The sequence below is a fragment of the Muntiacus reevesi genome, chromosome 3 (genome assembly GCF_963930625.1).
Source record: "Muntiacus reevesi chromosome 3, mMunRee1.1, whole genome shotgun sequence".
In the NCBI taxonomy this organism is placed as follows: domain Eukaryota; kingdom Metazoa; phylum Chordata; class Mammalia; order Artiodactyla; family Cervidae; genus Muntiacus; species Muntiacus reevesi.
The window spans coordinates 10,635,500-10,662,499 of record NC_089251.1 but is presented as its reverse complement, the minus strand read 5'-3'; the positions used below and the strand labels follow the sequence as shown (position 1 = coordinate 10,662,499).

Here is a 27,000-nt window from a genome sequence, read left to right as displayed (position 1 = left end):
CACTCCCTTTCCTTCTGGACATGAACTAGATGTGGCCCCACCCTTGAGAAATCCCAGTCCTGTGGGGACACAGCTCCTGATCCCAGTAATGGCTAGGTAGTCAGTGCTAGACCAGGTGACATCCCAGGGACTGTGGTAGTCTGGAGGAGGAGGCAACATTAGAACTGGGCACTGAGGGATGTGTAGGAGTCCCTCAGACAGAGCAGCAATAAAGATAGGCTGGGTGAGAGTATGTAGAGTGGGCGTGACCACGATGCCTCCTTGCCCTTGTCTGTCCCAGCCTTACTAGCCACCGGTCAGTTCCATACTGTGCTTCTCAAACTACATGTGGTGAAAGACCAGTGTTTTAAAAATCTGTGAAGAGCCAGTATTTTGTAAAATACTATAAAATTAGTTGTTAGAAAAATGAAACGGAATATAAACAAAAACACAAAATACAAGTCCAGGGTCCACAAGTCCACAGATATAACATTTCTCTGTCGAATGGCTCTGAAATTTTATGAAAGTCTACTTTTGATTTGCATAATTATTTATTTATTTATTTTTGCATAATTATTTAATCACAGACTGGTAATGAGCAGCTTGTACTGGGAATGGTGCTGGTCTGCAGACCACACTTGGAGTAGCTCAGCTCAAACATGCCGTGTGTCTTCATACCTTCAACTCTTTGCACAAGCTATTCTCTTGGCCTGGAATGTCTGTCTCTGGCCACTGTTGCTGAATTTATGCTTCTCCTTCAGACTTCAGTTCAAACTTCCTCCTGGCAGACTTTACCAACCCACACCCACTCCCAGACAAGGTCAGTACCCCACTGTTAATGACCTGGGCACCTGTGTGTGTTTCCATCTGTGTTCCCTGATCCGGACACCGCCGTGTCACTCTGCACTCCTCGACAACCTATGAAGGATCACGGAAGCTCGTGTCTGTATTGTCATCACTGTCCTTAATGCCTGGGCCAGAGTGAACATTTGCTGAGGCCAAAGAAGACGGCAGGAGCAGATCGAAGCGACCTTGAGTGCCAGGCTTAGGAAATTAGAAGCCACACCTGGGCAGTGGGGAGCCACAGCGAACCACCTGACCCATGGTCAAAGTTGTGCTTCGGGAAGCCAGTTTTGGTGGCCTTGAAGGCAACAGAAGTGAAGCTGGGAGGTCCCATTTAGCCTCCTGGAATGGTACTCATCACTGATATTCACGAAGCCCTTGGTATACACCCACTCTGAGCTGAGCCTTGTCCAGACAGTACTGCTCTGCACCATACCCCTGCTGCCCGCCTCCCAGAGAGAAGCTGAGACCCAGGAGCGTCTACATGCACAGTTCTGAAACTGAACTCCACAGAGCCCTGGGGGTACCATGCAACCCTTCCAAGGCTGAACAAGGTTGTGGGGAAGCAGGGGAGGCTCATGGCCCTATCCCTGCTTCCACCAGAGTCCCTCTTTTTCTGTTTTCAAGATCAGAGTCTGCTCAGAGAAGAACTCTCTGGCTTAAAACAGCTTCAACACCCCTGGGAGAGTGGGAGTAAAACTGTTGGAAACAGCTGGCCAAGGCCAAACAGGAGCGCCGGCCTGCTCAGGCCCTGAGAATGCGTACAGGGGATGGACTGGAGGAACCGCCCACTAGAGACAAGGGAAAGCTGATTTCCCAACTGGCCCTTTGTGCCAAGGTTTCCCTGACACTCTCACTGGCATCCTGGCCATCTGGAGGGAAGGATCATGTCCTGATGAGGTGTGACAGAGAGGGGATGGAGTTGGACAGCTGAAGGGAGAGCCGTGAACTGGGCGAGGGAGACGCGGCATCTGCTACTGACGGGTTGTGCGAGCCCCTCCCCATCTCTTGGCCTCAGTTTCCCCATCTGAACCCAGACAGGTGCAGTAAAGCATGATGGGAAAGAGGTTTTGGTTTATACCAATCTGGGCTCTGCTCTGGCTCCACCATTTAATAGCTGGGAGCCTTGGCTTCACCCCTCTAAGCAGCAGCTTCCCAATCTGCCTGACCGAGATAAAAGACCTCCAAAGCTTATCATAGGTCAGGTGCTCAGAAGCAGACTCTTGTGTGCAGATGACTTATTATGAAAGGGCTCCCAGGAGGAGCTGATACTGAAGTGGATGAGGCAGTGGGAGGGCTGGGAAGGGAGGGGGAAGGAAAGGAGCCCCGTAGGGGCACGGTTTCAGGCCAAGTGCCAGCCCCAGCTGCAGGGGATGCTGGAGTTTGAGTGGCAGCTCACTTGTCCTGTGGGGCTAGGATGCTGGCTTCTAGATGTCCACACCAGTCAGCCCTTGCCTACAGACTGCCCCAGGAGGACACACACTCCCAAACACTTTGAGGGACAAAGTGGCTCTTTGGAGAGAGTCACAGATACAGGCTGTTAAAAGGGAAGCCTGTGGAAGCCAGGGTTGGGCACGAGAAACAGAAGCAGGGATCCAGGGGATGCGGATAGAGCTCCTTCAGTGTCCACTGCTCCACTGTTCTCGGGGTTGTTATGGATTAAGTGAAGTGGTTCATTCAGGCCCCGACACAGTGCCTGCCATATGTGGAATATGCTTAGTCGTGTCCAACTCTTTATGACCCCATAAACTACAGCACACCAGGCTTCCCTATCCTTCACCATCTCCTGGAACTTGCTCAAACTCATGTCCATTGAGTCGGTGATGTCATCCAACCATCTAATCTTCTGTTATCCCCTTCTCCTCCTGCTTTCAATCTTTCCCAGCATCAGGGTCTTTTCCATGAGTTGGTTCTTCACATCAGGTGGCCGAAGTACTGGAGCTTCAGCCTCAGCATCAGTCCTTCCAATGAATATTCAGGGTTGATTTCCTTTAGGATTGACTGGTTTGATCTCCTTGCAGTCCAAGGGACTCTCAAGACTTCTCCAGCACCACAATTCAAAAGCATCAATTCTTCAGTGCTCAGCCTTCTTTATGGTCCAACTCTCACATCCATACATGACTACTGGAAAAACCATAGCTTTGACTATACAGACCTTTGCGGCAAAGTGATATATCTGCTTTTTAATATGTTGTCTAGGTTGGTCACAGCTTTTCTTTCAAGGAGCAAGCATCTTTTAATTTTATGGCTGCAGTCACCATCCAGTGATTTTGGAACCCAAGAAAATAAAGTCTCTCACTGTTTCCATTTTTTCCCCATCTATTTGCCATGATGTAAAGGGACCAGATGCCATGATCTTAGTTTTTTGAATGTTGAGTTTTAAGTCAGTTTTTTCACTCTCCTCTTTCACCTTCATCAAGAGGCTCTTTAGTTCCTCTTTGCTTTCTGTCATCAGCTGCATATCTGAGGTTATTGATACTTCTCCCTGCAATCTTGATTTCAGTTTGTGCTTCATCCAGCCCGGCATTTCGCATGATGTACTCTGCATACAAGTTAAATAAGCAAGGTGACCATATACAACCTTGACATTCTCTTTTCCCAATTTTGAACCAGTTCATTGTTCTATGTCTAGTTCTAACTGTTACTTCTTGTCCTGCATACATGTTTCTCAAGAGACAGTAAGGTGGGCTGGTATTCCCGTCTGTTTAAGAATTTTTCACAGTTTGTTGTGATTCATATAGTCAGTGTGTAGTCAATGAAGCAGAAGTAGATGTTTTTTCAGAATTACTTTTACTGAAATGTTGAATTGCTTTTACTGAATGTTGAATTGCCATGAATTGCCAATTTGCCAACAAATGTTGGCAATTTGAAAGAGCTCTTCTTGTGATTATGAGCAGCCTTGGTCTAGTCAAGCAGACCGCTCTAGGCTCTGGGGCTCACACGGGGTGGTGGGGCTCCTTTGCACCCTCTGCACCAGGCCACGCGCTGTGCCTTCCCCCTAACTCTCACCCTCCCCTGGCAGCTGCAGTCCATGGTGGATCTCCTGGAGGGTACCTTGTACAGCATGGACCTCATGAAAGTGCACGCCTACGTCCACAAGGTGGCTTCCCAGATGAACACGTTGGAAGAGGTAAGGGCAGGGCTCGAGCCAGCAGCCAGGCTGCTGCCTGGGCAGTTCTGTCTGGACCCTGGGGGCTGTTAGAAGCTGGATTCCAGGAGGGAGCTGGGAGAAGGAGATGCAGGCCACAGGGTTCAACCTTTGAGGAGGAGATCCGACTGGGCCTCGAGGGCCTACAGGAAGCTGGAGGGCTCGGTGGAGAAACAGAGATGCCTGCTGGTTGTGTGAAAGGGGTGTGGAGGGGGCTGGAACTTGTAGCCACCCTCAATTCACCAAGACCAGGACACAAGTCTGGGGCGACCATTCATGTGAAACACGAGTGTTGTGAAGGACTGGCCAAGCCTCCTGCGGCCAGGCCCAAGGCAGCATGGCTGTTCACGGAGCCACCCGCCATGGAGACCGAGGTGCTAAGTGTCTTCTCCTGCTCAGGGCAGATGTGCCGGAGGGCTGGGTGGGTGGCTGACACCGCCTCCTGAAGACAGGAACAGAGCTGAGTGAGCAGGGAGGTTCAGGTTTGAGGTCTGCCTCTCTGCTGGCACAGCCTGGCCTCCGCCTGTTTCCTGCATCCGGTTCCTGCTGGGCTGCTGAGAGCATGGGGATAGGCAGCTGCCAGGAGGGGTGTGAGGGGTTTCCTTTCCCGGCTTCCTTTCCAGCAGGAGGGGGGCACCTGGGCATCCTGTGCCCCACAAGGGGAGATTAACCCCTTGTGTGCATGCGTGCTAAGTCACTTCAGTCATGTCCAAAGCTTGGCAACCCTGTGGACTATAGCCTGCCAGGCTCCTCTGTTCATGGGATTTCCCAGGCAAGAATACTGGAGTGGGTTGCCGTTTCCTTCTCTAGGGGATCTTCCCAGTCCAGGGATGAACCCGGGTCTCCCACATTGCACAGTTTCTTTACCACTAGTACCACCTGGGAAGCCCCAATTAACCCCTACGAACCCCAAAGCCTGGGGTCACGGTGACCTTAACTATTCGAAGATTATTTGGTGAGTATCTCTTTTGTGCCAGCACGGGAGAAAGATCCTAACAGTTGTTGAATTTCTGCTGTGCCCCAGTATTTCCTGTGCATAGTACGTGCCAGGTTCTCCTGCTGTTGGTTCTACAGTTCTGCTTTGACCTTTCTTTCCTCTTGTAATCTTAGGAAATGTTAACTCACTTCACATAACCATGAGCCAGGCAATCTGGAGGAGCCAGACAATGATTTCCGCAGCCACGAAGAAATGATTTTTAAATTATCTTCTGTTTTGCTTTATCTTTGTTTTGCTTCTGTTCACTAAGTGATAGCTGTGGAAAACAGAAGATGTTTTTTGCTAACACTGGGAGGAGACAGAACAGCCTCGGGAGGTGCTGGCTCCCTCTGCCTAAGGGAAAATCACAGAGGTCAGGCCGCACTTCAGGGGTTCCAGCTTCCCTCTGCTTTCTTCCCTTATCCCAGTGCTTCTCAGCCCTGCGTGATTTTGCTCCCCAGGGAACAGCTGGTGTGTCTGGAGGCATTTCTGGTTGTCACAATTTGGGGGAGTGGGTGGCAGATGCTGTTGGTTCTAGTGGGCAGTGGTTGGGGATGCTGCTAGACATCCTACAATGCAGGACAGTCCCACAGCACACAAATGGCGATAGTGCTGAGGTTGAGAAAGCTGCCTTAATGGTTTGCCTTCTGTCTTCCCTGTGACCCAGGTGGGAGTGGGGCTCTGTGTGTGTCTGTTAGTCACTCAGTCGTGTCTGACTCTTTGTGACCCCGTGGACTGTAGCCCACCAGGCTCCTCTGTCCATGGACTTCTCAAGACAAGAATACTTAAGTGGGTTTGCCATTCCCTTCTCCGGGGGATCTTCCCAAGCCAGGGATGGAACCTGGGTCTCCTGCATTGCAGGCAGATTTTTTACCATCTGAAAAACCAGGGAAGCCTGTGGGGCTAGGGGCTGCTAAAGCCAGGCAATGTCCGCAGCAGGAGGCAGACAGTGAGGCAGGGCAGGAGAAGCAGAGTAGGGGTGAAGATGGGGCTTGGTGCTGAGGGTGGAGCCAACCAGACCCAGGAGAAAAGTTGGAGACTTGGAGACTAGGAAGGGATCAGAGGCCATAGCAAAACCCCAATGAGTTTATGTTTATTTTATCAAAAGGGGATATTTATGTATTACTTGTGAATGTAAAAGGTAATTTTAAAGTAGCAAAAGATGGGTAACAACTTAAAAGGTGGATCCACAAGGGACTGGCTAAATACATTTTGGTCCATCCAGGCATTGGCAGACTGTGTGGTCAGTAGAAGATGTAAGGAGCATTATATACACAGATGTGCAAGAGTCCCCAAAGTAGACTCAAGGGAGAAAGCAAAGTGGAAACGAAGGCAGAACGGGAAGAAAGGAGGGAGGGAGGAAGAAGAGGAATTCCCTCGCAGTCCAGTTAGGACGCTGAGCTTCCACTGCCAAGGGCTTCGATCCCTGCCAGGGTTCAGTGTCTGATGGGGGTTCAGTGTCTGAAGCAAGATCCTGCAAGCCATGCAGCGTGGCCAAGAAAAACAAAAGAAAAAAGAAAGAACGCCATCACAGTTAACCCAGAAACAGGTGGATGGGAGACATAGATTTCTCTATCCATTTGTATCCTTTAACTTAGTAGTATGAACATATTTTCTATTTGTTCATTCATGCAATTTTTAAATTAAAATTAATAACCACAGGGTCTCCGAGCAGCATGCATTATTTCACCCCTGCTCTTGGGTGCCGCCCCACCCATTCCCCTGGGCCCTGCTCGGGAGACTGGGTTGGCAAAGCCTGATGGCAGAAGCTGGGGTGTGCCCCAGGGTGGGAGACAGCCCGGAGACTGGAAAGACCTCGAGTCCCGCCCCCACAGAGCATCAAGGCCAACCTGAGCCGGGAGAACGAGGTGGTGAGGGAGAGCATGCGCCACTTCAGCGAGCAGCTGAAGCACTACGAGAACCACTCAGCCATCATGATGAGCATCAAGAAGGAGCTCGCCAGCCTGGGCCTCCAGCTGCTGCAGAAGGACGCGGCCGCGGCACCCGCCGCCGCCCCGGCCCCCGGCGCCGGCAGCAAGGCTCAGGTGACGCCAGGCTCTGGTGATGGGGCCTGAGGTGGGTGGGCTGGGAGCACAGTGTGCCGGGACCTCGGCCCTGCGGGCCAGCTGGGTTGGGGGTTTGGGGTCGTGGGTTGGGGCTGAGAGCTGGCCCAGTGGGAGAGTCCCTGGCAGGGTGGGGGTGAGGGGGTGCCTGGTGCGCAATTAGCAGTCAACACAGGTGAGCTGGGAGCAGACATGGGGCTCCAGGTGTTTGGCAGTATTCTCACTCCTGGTTCCAAACCAGCAGGGACAAGGTTGCAGAGATGACCCTCCCTGCCTGGTCCTGGGGGAACCAGGTCACCTGCCACACAACCACTTGTAACCTCACCTGCTATGGCTGGGCCCCTGGCTGCATCAGTTCTGCCGGGGGTGGGGGGTGGGGGGCAGGGGATGTATGTGGGCAATGCCTCCGAGACCTGAGCCAACTAATACCACTTCTTCGTGCAAACCACTGATTCATGGTGCGGAGACCTCCTGCAGCAAACACCCATCCTTCCATCTTCAAACTCAGCTCCCAAAGCGAGCAAAGGCACTGCTTTTGTCACCAGGCAGAGCAATCCATGACATATAACACACCTTTGGGCAAATTTGAAAAAGGCCCTCTAGCCAGACAGATTGCAGAAAAGACTAATTCTTCTAATTCAAATAAATTAGAAGAGGGAGGGACCTTACTGCTGGTCCAGTGGATAAGACTCTGAGTTCCCAATGCAGTGAGCTCAGGTTGCATCCCTGGCTGGGGAACTAAGATCCCATATACTGCAACTAAGCTCGAGGATAGCAACTGCTAAGTCCTTGCACAGCAACGAAGATCCAGGGCAACCAAAACAAGTTTAAAAAAAAAAAAAAAGGAGGGTCCTCTTTGGGTGGATAAATTATTCGAAGGTTCCTTCCTTTGACCGACACACACCAGGACGTGTGCCTTGGAAGATGGAACACAGACTAGACTTTAGTTCCATTCGTCCTTTGATCAGTCACCACGTGCAGGACACAGCCCCCACCGCTCCCACAGTGGCCTTGTTTTCTGGTGAGTGGGGGAAGAGGGCAGCTGACTTCTTCACAGACATTGTCTCAGCGAAGCCCACATGACCTGTGAGGACGGATGCTCGTTGCCGGTTTGGCAGATGAGGAAGCATAGAGCAGGGTCACTCAGAGAAGGCGGCCTTGATGGAGCCTGGGCCTGCGTGACAGCCAAGCCCGCGCTCTTCCTCTCCACCCCTCGGCCTCCCGTGCTGACATTTTGATGGTGGGACCATCTGTGTCTGCAGCAAGGACCACCTAGATGCTGATAAAGCAGGGAGGAAGCCCGGAGCCTCGGCCCTGAGCTGGCTTCCTGCTCATTCTGTGCCAGTTCCAGAGCCAGAATGAGTCCTGCTGGGGCAGTGGCACAGAAGGTCTAGATTTCGTCCTTGCTGTATCTCTTGGAGATCCTGCCTAACAATGGGTGATGTCACAGGCCCTGTGTTCGCGTGCCAAGCCAGCATCAGATGCAATTATAAGGAAGCCATAATAACGAAATTCTCAAAATGTTAGAAACAGCATGCCCTAAGGTCAATGCCCTGGTGACCAACCATCCCAGTCTGCCCAGGACTGAAGGGTTTCCCAGGATACGGGACTTTCAGCGCTAACTGGGAAAATTCCAGGCACACTGAGATGAATTGGTCAGGAGGGCCTGAGAACCTCTTGCTGCTCACGCACAAAGACCAATGAGTGAGAGGGATGGGTGGGAAGCTGACCTCCCCGGGGAGCTGACCATTGCAGTCTACCCCCCAGGCAGAGTGAACAGGAATTGGGAATCTAACAGGAATCTAACCTATCAGGCTGGGTTTCAAGCCTACCGGGGAACTAGAGAGCTGAATGGGGAAACCAAGGCACACCCTGGTCATGGATGTCACCACTATGGGAGGGGAGCTGTGAATTCATGAGCACCTGGGACGCAGGGCCTGGAGCCACCTGACCACCACCAGCCCCCACAGGCTGAGCCTCCCTGACCCGCTGAAACATCCCTTCTACCACCCTCCAAGTCTGAGACTCCCCTTCTCCCCCAGGACACAGCTGGAGGGAAAGGCAAAGACAACAACAAATATGGCAGCGTGCAGAAGAGCTTTGTTGACAAGGGCCTCTCAAAACCTCCTAAGGAGAAGCTGCTGAAGGTGGAGAGGCTGAAGAAGGAGGGCAAAGGCAGATTCCCCCAGCCCACAGCCAAGCCCCGCGCCCTGGCCCAGCAGCAGGCTGTGATCCGAGGCATCACCTACTACAAGGCGGGCAGGAAGGACACGACCGAGGCCATGGCTGGTGAGTTGGAAGAAGATTGGAACCTTGGGGAGTAGGGGCCCTACAGGGACCCAGGATCTCTTCTGCAGACTGCCCCAGATCTCAGCTCCGGGGTTTACAGGTCGGTGCCCTTTGCTCATCCACACAATGGGATAAATCCCCCTCCTGGGGTTGTTGGGTGGGGATGAAATGACAAAATCAATGTGAAGCCCCCCTGCAGTATATCTAGCTGTCTCCATTCTCACTGGACTTTTCCTCCTTCATTGAAAGATTTGCTGAAGGTTCACTATGTGTGTGCTGTACCTTCCAGACATTCCTCCTAACATGAAGCCCCTAGTCTAGTGGGGAAAGCACACGCGTAACCAAGCAGCTGCCTCTGGTGGGGCGGGAGAACGCAGGGGCCAGGCCAGGGTTCTGGGAAGAGTCCCAGGGCCTCTGCGGCAGGCCCCATGCCCAGACTGGCATTGGAGTGAATGGCCTCTCCAGCACATCCCACTCTCTTCCCCCCAAAGAAGAGCCCACAGACTCTTGTCTCTTTCTTACAGCTCCCTACCAGATCACGGTGAAGTGCAATGAAATAATTAATTGAAAAACAAGAGACGAAAGTTCCAAGAGTTCCCAGATTTCTGGGCCATCCCCACTGGTGTGATCCTCCCTCTGAGCTCCTCCCCAGATGCCTGCTCTCCTCTGATGTCCCTGAGGGGTGTCCCCAGCCTGCTTCCCCTTTCTGGGTCCCGCTGATCACCTCCTCCACTGAGGCTGTCCTGCCTAGCCCATGCCCAAGGGGGCCAGGAGTGGAACTGTGAGGGACCAGTCTCCCAAGAGCCCCTCAATTCTTGGTCTCTCAGATCTCAGGGGCCTCTTCTCCCAGCTCCTGGTGCCAGCTGCCAGCTCTGAGTCCTGCCAGTTCAGCCTGGCCACCGTGTAGAGCCGCTGACCCCTGGCCAGGGCCCTGCCCATGAACAGCTGCAGGCATCTGACTCTGCCAGTGAGGCCTGTGGGAACAAGCCCTGCCCTGGCTGGGTGCCAAGGTTGGGCCCCAATGAGACCCGATGACCAGAGGGTGTGCCTTCATACCCTAGAGATTCCAAGGGCTGCTCCCCGGTGGGGCCTGGCTACACCCCGTGCAAAGAGGAAGCCCAGCAGGAAGAGACAAGGTAGAAGTCACACGAGCCTCAGTACATCTCTGGGGGCCCTACCACTGCAGTAAGGACAGCACAATTCCTTTGTTTCTGATATCATAGGTTTGAATCCTTAAACACGTGCTTTCGCACTTGATCCCGGAGAGGAAACGAGCTCAGAGAGGTGATGTGACCACCTCCAGGTTTCGCAGCAAGTTAGTGGGACTGCAACCCAGAAGCTGAAGAATTTTTGTCCCCTGCTCTGTGCCCTGAGTCTTACTGCTTTCCCTGCCCAGACCCCAACCATTCCAACCCAGGGGAGCATGGGTCAGGGATGACCCGGAGATGCTCCCAACCAGTTCTATGGAGCTGAAGAAGTCCCTGTCAGTACAGCCCGTGCCAGCAGGGGTGGAAGAAGAAGGTAGGGTAAGCAAGCTGAGAGATGGGACTTAGGAGATGAACAAGGGGACAGAGACCTGGGGTCCAGAGGGGATGAGAAGCTGGCCACGCCTGCCCTGCCCTACCTGCGGTGTCAGTTCCTGGATGAGAGAAACTAGAGGGTGGTTCCAGACAAAGACAATGTCTGTAATATGGGAGCAGGGGTTTCTGCCTCCTGAAATTGGATCCAGGAAAAGAAAACATTGGTACAAAGTGTTTCTTTAGGAGGGAAAGGGATTTCAGGTCCGGCACCTCATTATTTGCCAGGATCTGTGCAAATGTCTCATATACATTTTTCTCTAATCAATACAACAGCTTGATATTGTAGACCTCACGACTCTCATTTCATAGAAGGGGACGCTGAGGCCCACCGAGGCAGGGGACTTGGCTGAGGCTACTCACCCGAGGGGCTTACAGCCAGTCTGCTGACCATGAAGCCCTCCCCACTTCCCACTTTTCAAGGCTTTTCACTCCTCAGGGGCCACCCCCTCCTCTCCTCCATGGCCCCAGCACTGGCAGCCCGGTGGGCCTGGGGAGGATCCCGGGCAGCGGTGGGTGCTGCTCGATGTGAACATGGGGTCTTCTCTTCACAGACAACGCCCTCAGGGGCACTTCCTGGCTGGAGCAGCTGCCGCCCAGGGTGGAGGGCCGGCCACCCGAGCCCAACTCGGCAGAGCGTGAGGACGCTGCGCCCCCGGCCCCTGAGGGAGCAGACTTGGCCCCTGGCACCCCTGCTTCGGATCCCACCCCCACCCCCACCACCAGGCCCCTGCTCACCGAGCCACCTCCACGCCCAGAAGTCCCCAGTCAAGGTGAGTAACCCTCACAGGGGTCAGCAAACTCCTGCCCGTAGGCCAAAAACAACCTGCAGCATGCTTTTGTACAGCCCTTGAGCTAAGAATAGTTTTTACATATTTTAAGGGTTATTTAAAAAAAAAAATGGAACAGAAATATGTGGTCTGGAAAGTCTAAAATGTTGGCTATCTGATCTTTGTAGGAAAAGCCTGACCACATTTACAGGGAAACAGATAGTGTTCTCAATAAATTCCTCTTAAAACATCACCTAGAATCCTATCATCAAATCCAGCAACTATTTTTACTTCTGGATTTCTTCTGTCCAGTCTCTGGCCCTGTTTTTTATGTCCATGTTTGTAGTTTTGGCTTATGTCTTAGGTAGAAATCTTCCTAATTAAGTCACTGAGCCCATCCTTCTGGAGGGCATCTTGGCTGCCTTTGATGACAAGCCTTAAAACCATTCCCTACTTTGGTCCATGTGAATTCCACTTCTAGGAATCTTTCCTAAATGATCCATCAGATATGTGGATAGCAGCTACAGCTTAACTGGTTTCCTTGCGGCCTATTTCTAATGTCAGAAAACTAAAAATAATCTCAAAGTCTAACGCTGAGTGGACTGGTTAAATTAATTCAGTGGCACAGCTGTCTGGCGGTCTGGTGGAACCTTGAAATCACATCATTAAAAGGTCATTTAATGATGTGAGAGATTGCTCAGTGGAGGGAAAAAACAGGATACATAAAACTGTATATTCAGAAGAATGATGGTGCTTTTTAAGTATTTCTGCATGACTATACATGCAGAGAAAATAAGAAAAGGAAGGAAATACAACATGTTTAAAAATTTCTTTGAATAACAGAATTTTGAATGATTTTTATTTTCTACCTTTTCCTTTTCTGAATATTCTGTTTTCTACAATGAGGAGACATTGCTTTGATTATGAAGAAAGAAAAAAATAATAATAATAAGGCTACAAACAAAATCTCAGAGGGGATTTAAGATTGACCCAGATAACGTTCCCAGGACTGTTGCTTTGGCTCAGGGCCTGTGGGTGTGTGTATCAAATGCCGCACCCCTCGCTCCCCACAGGCAGAGAGGCGAACTGTGAGGGCACCCTCCGGGCCGTGGACCCCCCTGTGAGACAGCACAGCTATGGGCGCCATGAGGGAGCCTGGATGAAGGACCCCGCGGCCAGGGATGACAGGATCTATGTCACCAATTACTACTATGGAAACAGCCTGGTGGAATTCCGCAACCTGGAGAACTTCAAGCAAGGTGGGGGGCCCCTGAGAGGGGAAGGGGGCAGGTCTGGGGAGCCTAGGGAGGGCTCCCCTGGAGACATGTCCCTTGTTTGCCTTCTGGTTTCCTGTGGTCCAGGCTTCCCCAGCCTGACCTAGCTCTGAATGGTCAGCCACCCCAAGAAGGGGAGTCTGGGGGCACCCCCTAAGTGGACACTCTGAGTCCTGTTACCCTTGACAGTAAATGACACTCATGAGGGCAAGACCACGTCCATCTTGTTTGCAGCACTCGCTGAGTGCTTATTATGTGCTAACCACCTGTGTGTATCAACTCATGGTATCTCCATAACTCCACGAGGTGGGGGGTTATCACTCTGTCTCAAAGGTTAGCAGAGCCCCAGGGCTTACAGGAGCTTTAGGTCTGGACAGGGAAGGGCAGAAATTTTGTTATCACATCTGGAACATGATGCGGGGAAAGGGTCAGTTAGACATGACCTGCTCTCCAGAAATGCACAATCTGATGTGTGTGGCAAAAGCTTAAAGAAACAACTTGGATATAGTGCTAGAGGGAGGCCTTGGGGCTGTGGGAGCCCAGCCTAGAGACCAGGGAAGACTTCCCGAAGGATATGATGCTGAGGCATTCCCCAGGCAGACAGGATGGGAAATGGCAGTCTAGGCAGCAAGAAGGGCATGGGCAAATCCCCTGGTATCAGCCTGGCCTATGCTGTCCCACAACTGGTAACCTTGAACCCTCTGAGCCCGCATTTACTCCCTGGCAAATGGGATAATGTCTTGATGGGGAGAGATAACTGGCCCAGCTCCAGGCCCACGGCTCACTCCGTTTCCATTGTTTGCTGGTTCCTGGGCTGAGCTGAGGGTTTTTCCCAGAGGCTCTGGTGTGACCATCCGCCCCCTGCACGCAGGCCGCTGGAGTAACATGTACAAGCTGCCCTACAATTGGATCGGCACGGGCCACGTGGTGTACCAGGGCGCCTTCTACTACAACCGCGCCTTCACCAAGAACATCATCAAGTATGACCTGCGGCAGCGCTTCGTGGCCTCCTGGGCGCTGCTGCCAGACGTGGTATACGAGGACACCACACCCTGGAAGTGGCGCGGCCACTCGGACATTGACTTCGCCGTGGACGAGAGCGGCCTGTGGGTCATTTACCCCGCCGTGGATGACCGTGACGAGGCGCAGTCCGAGGTGATCGTGCTGAGCCGCCTGGACCCCGGCGACCTGTCCGTGCAGCGCGAGACCACGTGGAAGACGCGGCTGCGGCGGAACTCGTACGGGAACTGCTTCCTGGTGTGCGGCATCCTGTATGCTGTGGACACGTACAACCAGCGGGAGGGCCACGTGGCCTATGCCTTCGATACGCACACGGGCACGGATGCCCGCCTGCAACTGCCCTTCCTCAATGAGCACGCCTACACCACCCAGATCGACTACAACCCCAAGGAGCGGGTGCTCTACGCCTGGGACAATGGCCACCAGCTCACCTACACCCTCCACTTCGTGGTCTGAGTGGGAACCTGGCCTCACAGGAGAGGAGTGGCCCTGGGCATGGGGGCTCCCCACAGCGACTCCTGCAAGACACTCCCTTAGCAAACATTTATTGGGGGCCAGGCCCAGGGCTACGTGCTAGGCGGGTGGCTTAGCAAGGATCAACCTTCCTTAGCACCCAGTGGAGTAATAATTGCTTCCACCTGCAGAGTACTGTCAAGAGCTTCATGTGCACTAACAGGCTTAATCTTGACACCCTTGGAGGTAGAGGCAGTTAAGCCCATTCAACAGATGAGCAGACTGAGGCCTCCATCTGGATCAGGCTAGCCCACTTTACAGATGAGACCTGACCATGCTCTCCCCTGCCTCCAACCCTCTTCCCTCTCCCCTGGTTTTTCTTGTCCTCTCAAGTCTGTCTCCCTTCCCAGGGGCTACTTGAAACCTTTGGGATCAACACACGAGTGTTGGGTGGAGGCCGGCTCTGCATGCCATCCCAGGCCCCTGTTCTGACTGAGCTGCTGGTGGCCCAGGGGCTTTGGGCCCTTTGGCTAATGCCCTTGTTCCTTGCCTTTGGCCAGCCCCCCATCCCCACCCGCTGTCCGACCACATTCCAAACCTTCACAGTCACCCAGCCACTGAGCAGAAACCACACCCTGAGAAAAAAATACCAGCCCCCATTCCAAGACCCCCTCCCTCTGTACTCATTTTTATTTTCTCTTATTCTTCATCAGTGCCGTCATTTGTTTCTGAGGCAGCAGCTGAGAAGGCTACAGGCAGCTGCCTGCCAGCACAACTCTACCAGAGTGGGGAACTGGGCCAGGCCCTGGGGCTCCCTCTCTACCCAGAAGTGCTGGCTCCAGCCACATACCCAGGCTGTGTGACCTCTCCCCGTTACCTCCCAGAGCCTTTGGGCCTGGGGTCCACCTTGTCCTTTCTCTCTGGGCCTTTGAACCCACAACCAATGTGCACTCAGGGATACTCCAGGTCTGCCATGAACAAGACCCTAAGCCTGAGGCTGAGCAGTACCAGGATGAAACAGGTTTCCTCTTCCTTGGCAGTCCTAACCTGGTCTTTAGATGGGCTGGCCTGGGAGGCTGGGGGGAGGCTGAGATCTGGGCAGCCAGCACAGAGGAGGTTTTGGACCTTCTGGTGGCAGGGAAGACCCAGGGGGTGGAAGCTGGGAGGGAAGGAGAAAGGGGTCTGTGGGTCAGACTTTTCCTGGTTTAGGAGATATTGAGGCCAGGGTGCCCGGAGTCCAACTTGGGGCTGAAAATGCACAGATGGGCATCCCTGAGCCTCAGTCCTGAGCAGCCCAGAGGATCAGACCTCCAGGTCTGTCCCTGTCTGCTTTGAACAACATTTTTAGAGCTGGAAGAAGTTCTCCAGCCTGATTTCTTGCATCAACAAAGGAGAAGGGCTCAGGGCCACTCTGGGAATGGGACACAGCTGACCTCCCTCCAGAACGGTTTTGTCCATATCCTTTATTCTCCAGGCTTGGAGGCTGCTAGGCCATAGACCACCCAGCACCCAAGCCATCCCAGCACGTTTAAGGGGTGTTCACAGCTGATCTCGACACAACCCCGGACCCTGCTCTTTCCTTCAGTCCCCGTGCCCACTCCCAGGTGTCTGTCTGTGTGAACACCCAGCTGCCACATTGGGAAATTCAGCTGCATACCCTGGAGTGTAAGGAAATGCATTTTGTGCAGAATACACTTCTTTCAGACATTGTCAGGTGACGTTATTTTGTTTAAGCTGTAACTCACCCCCGAAATAAAGGGGAATGATGACGCCCAGCCGAGCCAGGCCTGACTCATAGTAGCGGACTCATCCAGGCGCCCCCACCCAGCAGAACTCCAAGGGCTGCGCATACAGACTCTTTGGGGGCTGCAAGTCCCAGCACTTCCCTTGGCCCTGGGTGTGGGTCTTAGAAGACTCAGTGCTTTGTGATATCACAGCCCAACCATGTGAGAAGTGTACAGGCTCCTCTTTTCCCATTAGTCTTAGAAAAGGGAAAGTTAGAATGGACTGATTTTGAAAAAGGACAAGCAAAATGGTTTTCTTGGGGACAGGATGCTGGTGGCAGCCTTTAGATATTCACTTATCCCCTTCTGCTTTCGGGTCCTTGTATGTGGGTTACATTGTAGGTACAGTTATTTTCCTCATTTTACAGGTAGTCAGACTGGCACCCAGAGAAGTTAAGTGGAAAGCCAGGTTTCCAAATCAGGTAATATAATGTGAACATCAACAGTAGGCTAAGAGAGTCATGTGCATCTTCACAACAGTGGAAGGTATATACTCTGTGTGTGCCCATTTTACGGACGGGAAAACTGAGGTGAAGGGACTTACCCAAACAAGCAGTTTACTCTGTAGCAGAGTCAGGTTTTCACGGCTGGTTAGTATGTGTTTCTTGTCAATTGTGTATCTCTCTCGCAGCAGCTCCAGAATTGGTGCTCGTTTCTTTTAACCAGTGTAGCCAAGTCATGAATTGCATCTGCATAGGAGACCCAAGAAGGAGGTTGGGGTCTGCTCGTAAAGAGCCTTGAATGCCAAACCAAAGAGCGACTCCCTCCAATCACATTTGGAACGAAGTTGAATATAAAGGAGAGGAAAGGAAATTCTAAGACAATTGGATTTTGTCCTATTGGTGATGGGAGGCAGGGAAGAGCTTTTGTTGTGGGATTTACTGTTTGATGGCAGGTACTTAAAGAAGGGGAGAGACAGCTTTTCCTGCCGACCTCAGCTGTGAAGGCAAAGAAAGCCATCTCTGGTGTTTCTGAACAATATGATACAGGAAGGGGCTTTGACTGCTACCTTTGATTCCTCGTGAGAGAATTCTAGGCCTTAATATTTAATTTGCTCTGTCTGGGGAGAAAGAAGGCGGCCTCTGCCTTGGGAGGCAGCCCTAAAGGTAAGGCTAGGAGGTGGGATGGGGTTTCCTGGGAATGACTTGAGGGCTTTTGAAAGCCGGTCTGTTCTAAAGCATCTTTTCCTCCTTGACAGCATTGGAAACCATTCTGGTGACAGGAGGACACAGCCCAGGATGGTTATCAGGGAGCCCTGGGTAAGAGTTGGGAAGTCCTAGGTTCGAATCCATCTGTGCTTCTCACAGGCTTCACATATGGGCAGGGTAGGGACTGTCAGAGGGGACAGATGTCAACTCCTTTTTATGACTGAAGACTTGCAGTTCAGTGAGGACACAGGGCAGCTGAGGGCCCAAGCAGTACCCTCCTAGAGCTAGAAGGCACCTTTATCTACAGTATCACTAATCCACCCGGGAACCCCACGGTTGGCATTACTTTTCCCCATTACAGGGGATGAACCTCAAGTTCAAATAGGTTAAGCAACCTGCTCAGGGTCACGAATCTAACAAGAAGTAGAGTCAAGAGTTGAACCAGGTCTGTTTTTACACCAAAGCCCAAAACTAACTATTGTTAAGAATTTTGTAACCAGTCAGTGTTCTTCTTTGCTTTGGCTACTGGAAAGCTTAAAGTTGAACTTGAGATTATCTTTAACACTCATTGTACTGAGTCTCCTACTGGACTCTGGCTTCATTCTAGCTTTCTGCTTTTACCTTTACCCTGATCTCTTTATTGTATTGTATTTTATCTATTTTTGTAAATTGCCACAGTATCTTTTTTTGCACCAAGGTGGATGAAACCAAAATAAATACATGATCAAAAGTTTGATTTAGAAGTCTTGATTCAATGTTATGATCTGCATCCTTACCATAACACAGACATTTCATAACTTTTAAACAATACTTGGTTTGTTATAAGAATTGGCCTTGTTGCTAGAAACTGATCTGAAAAATGAACTAAGTCACAAGAACCCAAGTCAGGCTGAAAACCAGGCCCCTCCCAGGGTAGAGGAGAAACAAGCCATTCCCAAAGGTACAGACACCACCTTGCAAGCCCCACCTTCAGCTGCAAAGAGAGAGCATCCCAGATCAGGGGACATGGGGCTGAAGGGAAGGTAAGAACAAAAAGAATTGTTTTCCTGGGAAAAGACAGTATGTGGAATCGCGGAGGGGGCCTTGAGCATCACTAACTGATGTTTCTCAAACCTCAGTCATGCATGTGACTTTTGCCTCATTTCCCTTTACCATCTTCAGTATGCTTTGTTATCTCTTTTTTCAATCATTTCATTCTTTTTACTAATTTTATTTCAAAGGGAAGCTTTATAAGCTGTTAGCAAAAATGAGAACAAAAAAATCTTAAAAAAAATTGTTTAGGGATAAGCTTTTTTACAATAGTAAAAGAAAGCCAGTGACCACAAACACAAGGTGATCAGAATGTGATGCTGAGAACACGCAATCTCGCTGGACACCATGCCTCTGAAGCAGGCCCAAGGTCTTTGTGTAAAAAAAAAGATTAGCAAATGTTCAGGGGATGTAAAGGGCAAACAAGCAGAATGTGGACATGGTCTTGATGTAATCAGAGGGATGAGATTGAAAGAGAATAGCTTCTCCCATGTGACTTAATGGCCCTTCACATGGTGGCTTAGGTACCTCCAAGGAGCAATCAAACCACCAATGGGTGGCTTGGATTTAGACTGGCTTCCCAAACACACACATACACACACTTGTTCAGCCCAATCCCCACAGGACAGACAAGTCAGAAGCACAGTGCCACTCCTGCCACAGCAGAGGCTGACGGGGACACGTCCCTTTTACTACCCAGACCCCACTGGGGCCGATCCTAGTCCCAAGCAAGCCAAACATGGCTGGGTTTTAGGTAATCTGGACCATGACCTCTGACTCTGGCTCCTTGCCAGCACCAGTCCCATCTGTTCTCCGCCCCAATCTCCCCAATTTTGCATCAGCTTTGCGTTACTCTGCCCAGGACAGTGGTCCCTGCGCCTGTGCATGGCTGCCTCCCTCCGGTCATTCAAGTCTCAGCTTCCCCAGGGAAACTGTCCCTCAATGCTGAGTCTAAAGTTGTCTCCATCACAAACGTCCTTGTATCTTCACTTGCAGGTGAAGTTTATTAGTTTTCCTTCTTCAGGCCTGTCTCCTGTCCCTGGAGTCTGAGATCTGTAAAAGCAGAACTTACTCTCTTCTTGTTGATCAGCACCCAGGAGATGCCAACAAATGTCTGCAAATAACTGAGTGATCTGTCTCAGAACCTAGAGTCAGGTTCCAGGCAGGAATCTCCAGAGTGTTAATCTCAGATCAGTAAGGTGAGAGCAGATGGAGCTATTTCCAGTAATTCTCTCCATCCTGAAGTTCTATGAAAATGAGAAAACACATCTTCAGGGAAAAATACCTGCCTAAACACTCCACCCTGGTCTGCAGCCAGAAAAGAAACACTTGGCCAGCAAAGAAAGCTGTGGTGTTTCTGTCGTCTGTGGCAATAACACTCTCACATGCCAGACACGCAGCTCTGAACCCCAGTTCAGTGTTCAGGGCAGCTCAGTGGCCCACAGAAGCCAGAGACTGTAGAGCTCAGTGGGCTTGGGGGCCAGACTGACTTATCTCTGACCCTTACCAGCTTGCCTGACAACATCACTGGCCAGAAAAGGAGTGAGAAGTCTTGTGCAGTTTTATAAACCCTGAGTGTGATGCCCAGTACACCGTAGGCATTCAGGAGGCAGTAACTCCTGTTAGCATTGTGACCAGTTAATTCCCTGCTCAGAGGATCTGCCAGCTCTTCCAGCAGAGAGCTGCGGGGTATCCGATGTGATTGATGCCTGTGTGCCAGCCTTGGGGGCACCAAGCTGAGCAAGTCTCACTCCTCCCCCTGGGCACCTGCGGGAGGTGCGGAAGCCATTTGTAGACATGCCCACACGGTGTTCCTGGTGCTGTGAGAACCAAGAGTCTTCAGGGGCCCCTGTGCCTTGCCGAGGAGTGCGGGCTGCTCCTGGAGCCATGGAGGTGCCAACACCTCCCAACCTACCTCCCAGTCAGAGTGAAGCGCCTCCTCTGGTCCCTTTTGGATGCTCTCCTCAAAGGGGATGATCTTCTCCTGCCCTCTAGATTTTCTCACTAGGACTTCAAGCCCTAGGATTTCCCCTCCACCCAGTGGGGAAGGAATAACAGTGACTGTCTGTAGGAGCTACACCGGCCGGGTGTGCTCCGGGCCAGGCTCAGTTACCGAGTCTACGGCATCACCTCATCGAATCCTCCCACAGAACAGGTACTTTTGCTGTCCATGCTTCACAAATGGGGAGACTGGGGCACCAACTGCCGTGTAAATGGCTCAGGTCACACAGCCAGGAGGGCCACGCTGCAGCACCACCCTCTCAGGACCCCGCACCCGTGGTTCTCGCACCCAGCTCCCGGGACCTGTCCAGTGGTCGAGTGGTGCTACCAATGCAGGGGGCCCGGATTCGATCCCTGGCCAGGGAACTAGATTCTACATGCCACAACTAAAAGACCTCACATGCCACATGAAAATCGACGATCCTGCGTGACCCAAATAAGACCTGGCACAGCCACATAAATATAAATATATACATACATAAAAAGCTTTGAGAAAAAAAGTCCAGCTCCCATCAGAATCACTGCTGGTGCCCAGGTGCCACCCCAGACCATGGTCCCTGGGGGTGAGGACTGAGACCTGCCCAGAAGATCGTGCCATGGGGGTTGGAGGCCCCCTTGCCCTTCACTCTCCCATTGCTCAGAAGGGGCACCCCAGGAGTGATGGGGTGGATCTGTCAGATGCCAGGCTGCACCTATGAAAGCACCCTCCTCCCAGCTGCCCCAGAAGAACAACGGAGGGAGCAGGCCTTGGCCTGGCGTGGGGGCCTTTTCTCCCCAACAGGGCGACTGTGAGTGGGGGTGGGGTTCCTAGGGCACAGAGCACAAAGACACCCTCTCCCCCCAGGCAGTGCCCAGACGCTACCCTACCCACCGGGTCCAGTCTGAACTCTGCCCACATCTGGGGCCAATCCCTCGACCCCCTACATTCCAACAGGGACTCTGTGAGGCAGAACAGACAGGGCTTTCAGGATGCATGCCTGCCAGGGGGTATGAATTATTACCGAGAATTATCTGCCATGAGCTCAGGGTGCCATTTCACGTGCCAAAGGTTGGCTGCCCTGCCCTGGCCCTGACTGTTTGGCTCCGGGGCCCTCATTCCAACTGTGCAAGGACAGAAACTTTATTCTCTCCCATGGCAAGAGGCCTCCGCCCCTCACCATCTGTGCAGCACCCCCTCAGCGATCCCCCCGCCCCCACCCAGGGGCCAGGGCCCCCCTTCTCCATGGCTCAACACAGAGCAGATTAGATAGGGTGATTCCAAAGACAAGTTTCCCAGGTCTTTTTAAGCCAGGGATTTTATTGACAGGGAAAGTCATTGTTACCAAAGTGTCCCATCCCAACCTGGCCTGGCTTTTCTGCAGAGTCCTTGATGGACTTGAACAGCTGCTGCAGCTGCAACAAGCTTCCAGTGGAAGGACCCAGGGCTGTGGGGGCCAGACAGCCCTTGATTTGAATCTCAATTTGCCACCTACCACCTGCAGAACTTGGGCACTCTACCTGAAATCTCTGGTCTCAATGTCCTCATCTGTAAAATGGGAGTGACAACCTTGATCTTCACAACCAGGAGTGTTGTGAGGTTGAAATGAGCTAATGGACATGCAAAAGCACTAAGTGGGGACACAGAGGCTGTCAGCAGGGCAAAGCACATGCCCCACGAAGGACCTCAAAGACGGACTTGGGGCGTCACTCTAGGTCTGATCACGTGAGTTGTCAACCAATGCAAGCATGTCCTCAAAACTGATTGTCTTCCTTGCCTGCTCTAACAGACAAGTGGGGAGGGCACATTTTTTTCATCCAGTGAGCCCACTTGGATTGATTGGTAGTGGTCGTCTATGGCAGCTGCCCACCCAGGCCCAGGGTGAGGGAGGACAGTGAAGGATTAGCAGGGTTTGCCATGAGAATAAGAAGTCTGGCTGGTGAGATATATGCTATATTTTCTGTCTCTGTTATGGAACAAGGTCTAAATAATACTCCTCACTATTCTTACCTGAATTTGTGTGGCAGCTTCTACAGTGATCTTTCTGCTTGTTGTCCCTTCCCACCCTCTGATCTTCAACTTCAGTTGCTAGAGTGAATTTTCTAAAGTGAAAAGCTGACCATTTCACCCTATTACCTGTCACTGTCCCATGGCTCCTCCCATTGCTCTGAGGATCCCAGGGGTGGCTTTCAAGGCCTTCGATCACTTTCCCAGCCCCATCCATAGCCACTCACTTCCAAATATCCCAACCTGAAGCCCCATCGACCTGCAGGCCTTCAAGAACCAAGATGTGAGGATCCAAGGCAGCTTGGAAAGTCAAACCCCAAACCCTGTGCCCAGACTCACAAGATCAGGTTGAGATCAGAGGGGCAGCCAGAGATTTAACTGCATTTGCCAACAGTAACAAACAAATGTTTGAGTTTAACAAACCGGAGGGAGCTGGTAAACTTCCAATGAACCCTGAAGTGCAGTTTAGCAAAACGGTCACCTGCTCACCCCTAACCACACTGATGGGATTAGTTCTGCGTCACTCCCTCCGAGGGGAATTTACACGGCTCTCTTTTCCTGATCGCCCATTCCAAGACAAATCTTGGCAACTAGACACAGAGTGGAGGCTTCCAGGCACCGCTGTATCCAGAGATTTCTAGTCCAGGATCCAGGCATGTATGAGGACCCTTATCACACAGGAGGCCAGTGTGTTGCCTCCTCATTCCTTCTCAGTCCTTGCTATTCCCCTGAAGGCAATCAGATATTTTAGTCTTTCAGTTTCACAAGATCCTACCCTACACTCCTGCTCTGGTCAGGTACAGAGATGAGCCTTGGTGATTCAGCGATGGTGCAACGTGAAAGTATTCAATGGACATTGTCAATGAGCTGGACAGGAAGGGTTGATGGTCAGGAAGCTTAACCCACACCACAGGGCTGAGGAATGAGGAACTCAAAAGCAAATCTCCATTTGTTTCTAAAAGATTGGGATGTTCACTGAAATGCAAGGGAAGAGTCTAGACTTGCTCAACAGGCAAGTATATGAATGAGTTCCTTGAGGGAAAATAGCTTCTTTAAAGAAAAGAATCCAAACAGGTTTGTTTTTTCTTTCTTTCTTTTTTCTCTTGAACTTTTAAACTTTGAAATAATAACAAAGTTATGGAAAAACTACAAGAATAGCACAAATAACTCCTAAATACTTTTCCCCTGGATTCACCATTTATTCATATTTTGTGACATTTGCTTTCTCATTCTCTCTATAGAGAGCTTTTTTTTTGGACATTTGAGGGTGAGATATGATGCCCCTTTTCCCCTAAATATGAACATTCACATAACCACAGCACAATTAGAAAAATCAGGAATTTTAGCATTATACAATATTATATCTAATCTAGAATTTCCTTGGTGGCTTTGACAGTAAAACGTCTGCCTACAATGCAGGAGGCCCGGGTTCAGTCCCTGGGTCAGGAAGATCCCCTGGAGAAGGAAATGGCAACCCACTCTAGTACTCTTGCCTGGAAAATCCCATGAACGGAAGATGGGACCCTGGTAAGCTACAGTCCATGGGGTCACAGAGTTGGACACGACTGAGCGACTTCACCTTCACTTTTCTTTCACTTCTTCATACCTAATCTACAGGTCTTATACAAATTTGGTGAAGCTTAGAACAATTTTTCTCTAGTTCAAGATCCAATCCAGAAGAACACATCACATGTAAATCTCCCGTAATTCTGGAACAGGTCTCCAGCCTTTTTTGTTTTCCATGACATTACTGCTTTTGAAGAATACAGGTCATTTATTTTGTAAAATACTCCTGGACTTTCACTTGTCAAATATTTCTTCATGATTAGTTTCAGGCTATGCATTTGGAGCAGAGATGCCACCGAATTGATACTATATCTTTCTCAGTACATCCTATTAAGAAGCATGAGTGCTCAGTCACTGTTTGCAACCCCGTGGACTATAGTCGGCCAGGCTCCTCTGTCCATGGGATTCTGCAGGGAAGAATACTGGAGTGGGTTGCCCTCCTCTATGGGACCTTCCCCACCCAGGGTTCAAACCCGCATCTCCTTCATCTCCTGTATTGGCGAGGGGACTCTTGCCACCTCAGAAGCCACCTAGGAAGCCCCATATTAAGGAGCACTTCATGTTGATTTGTCCTATTACTGATGATCGTTACCTTAATCACTTGATTAAGGTTCAGTTCAGTTCAGTTCAGTCGCTCAGTCGTGTCTGACTCTTTGCAAACCCATGAATCGCAGGTGGTGTCTACCAATTTTACCTGCTGTACAATTATGATTTTTTCTCTTTATAATTAATAAGTAATTTGTGGAGGAGTACTTTGAGACTATATAAATATTTTATTTCTCATCAAACTTTCACCCTCTTAGCATCTTTATTTTTATCTATATTAATTCCTCAGGTGATTGCAAAGTTGTGGCAATTTCTATTGTTATGACTCAGCATTCTACTGTAAAGAAGAGTCTACACTTATAGAAACATACAGGGGATGATGAGCACATAAATTCTTATCTTATTCAGTGGGTTATAATTCATCATTATTTTCATTTCCTTGATAATCAATTGTTGCAGATGCGGCCAGTGAGAACTCATTCAAGGTGGCTGCGGTGTCATTTTGATGTGTCTCTCATATTCATTGAGCACTTCCTGATTTTCTGGCACAAGAGGATGCTCTAGGCTCATCCTATATTTTTTCTGGTCTCACGTAGGAACCAGCCATTTCATCCAGGAGGATGATATTATGGTACGTAGGAGGTAGGAGCTGGGCACAGCTGGGCTCACTGTTCCCAGGGTATCACTGCTTCTCGGGCTTCCCAGTGACAGAACTAGGAAACACATACACATATAAATATAAATCCAAGAGTTCATACTGATGCCTCAGTTCCAGTCATTTCCTATTTGTCCATCTCTTCTACAACAGTGAGAAACCTGGCTCTCAACATGCTTAATACATTTCACCTTTCACTCAGTCTGCCGGTGCACAGAGACTGGTTTCAGAATTAGTCACTGAGAAAAACAAGACTATTAGGTAAAGTTCAGTGTTTGTTTGCAGTTCTTTTTTTCTTTAAACTGAGGTTGTATATCAAAGTTCTGTGTTCAGAAGTTACTTGGGGTGCTTGCTTTAGCAGCACCGATACTAAAATTAGAACGATGTGGAGATTGGCATGTCTCCCACATAAGGATAACCAAAAAATGCTACTTGAATTAGTCCTTTTCCACTTCAGTGTGGTTTGTAATTCATTTGAAACATAATTCAATAAATTATAAATACAGAGATATTTCATTTGAGATTTTTTTCTTTCTATAGCTTGTTTCAGTGCTCTTATAAATAACATAACTAAATTTTCTTTTCTCCACTTTTTTCAGCTTGTCTTATTGTTTTTGTTTTAATAAAGGAAATTAACCGATTTACAGTAGTGAAAGCTAATGTATCCAGTCTTTTCCCTGACATTTTTTGTTATTTCTTTGATATGGATGGGAGAGAGTTAGGAGCCCCTTGTATCTGCCAGAACCCGGCACCTGGTCTGGAGCATAAGAATGCTCAGCAGACATTTGTGGAATGTTGGCTGGAGGCTTAACAAGTGACTTCCCCTTGTACCTGGATAGATAGACCCAGGGTCTTGACCTTATGATGATTATAACGATGATTATCACAGTAGTTACCATTAAGTTGAATAATTATGAAAAGTCTTAGCAAAGGGCCTGGATGAGGTAATCACTGATTAAATTGCACCTGCTATTGAGCACTAAGAACCTGGCATGGTGCTCCATTATCTTATTTAATCCTTCCAATAATCCCATTTTACAGATGGGGAAACTTGGGTTTTAGAGAGTCATTTGTTCTTATAACTAGGAAGCAGTGAGTTGGGACCTGAATCCAGACCTGACTTCAAAATCTACACTTAATCCACAACATGTCCCAGGCTCTGCATTTCCAAAGACAAACACATAGTCAGCTAATTCAAGGAACTCTGAAGCTCTTGCTTACAAGGTCAAAGATTCCTTAGCTCATTAATGTTGGCTGTCATCATATTTCCAACACCTGGGCCTGAGAATGTTCGTTTCCCCATACTTTGACCAAATGCTTAAGACCAAGTTACTTTTGACAGGGAGGACATAATATGATGGTAGATTTCTAAGCCATCAAAGGAGAATGTCCTTATACCTTTATGGATCTGCCTTCCTGAGACTCGTCTTTATTCAGTCTGGGAACTGGCTGGCAGCTGGCTAAGGAATCTTTGACCTTGTAAGCAAGAGCTTCAGAGTTCCTTGAATTAGCTGACTATGTGTTTGTCTTTGGAAATGCAGAGCCTGGGACATGTTGTGGATTAAGTGTAGATTTTGAAGTCAGGTCTGGATTCAGGTCCCAACTCACTGCTTCCTAGTTATAAGAACAAATGACTCTCTAAAACCCAGTAGCATCCCTGGCCGCAACCCACCCAATGTTAGTAGCACCCATCGTGACAACTAAACACCTCTCCAGACATTACCAAATATTCCCTTTGGAGGACGCACAAATTCACCCCAGCTGAGAACCACTGCTTACATATATTACACTACTTTCATTATCACAACAATCTGAAGAGATTGGCATTTTCGTTATCCCACTGTACAGACAAGGAAACTGAGGCACAGATATGTTAAAGTCCTACTGCTAACAAG

At 50.2% G+C, this 27,000-nt stretch overlaps 1 protein-coding gene across 1 annotated transcript in view; it reads left to right on the top strand.

Annotated features, from left to right (window-relative positions):
- The window catches only part of OLFML2A (olfactomedin like 2A), a 28,746-nt gene extending 10,703 nt beyond the window's left edge, over nucleotides 1-18,043 (top strand). Inside the window, exons 3-8 of the mRNA XM_065928469.1 lie at nucleotides 3,845-3,952; nucleotides 6,782-6,991; nucleotides 9,052-9,298; nucleotides 11,430-11,648; nucleotides 12,719-12,904; nucleotides 13,791-18,043. Coding sequence (XP_065784541.1) covers nucleotides 3,845-3,952; nucleotides 6,782-6,991; nucleotides 9,052-9,298; nucleotides 11,430-11,648; nucleotides 12,719-12,904; nucleotides 13,791-14,395 — 1,575 coding nt within the window. The 3' untranslated portion in view covers nucleotides 14,396-18,043. The remainder of the gene's footprint in view (nucleotides 1-3,844; nucleotides 3,953-6,781; nucleotides 6,992-9,051; nucleotides 9,299-11,429; nucleotides 11,649-12,718; nucleotides 12,905-13,790) is intronic.
- The last annotated feature ends 8,957 nt before the right edge of the window (nucleotides 18,044-27,000 follow it).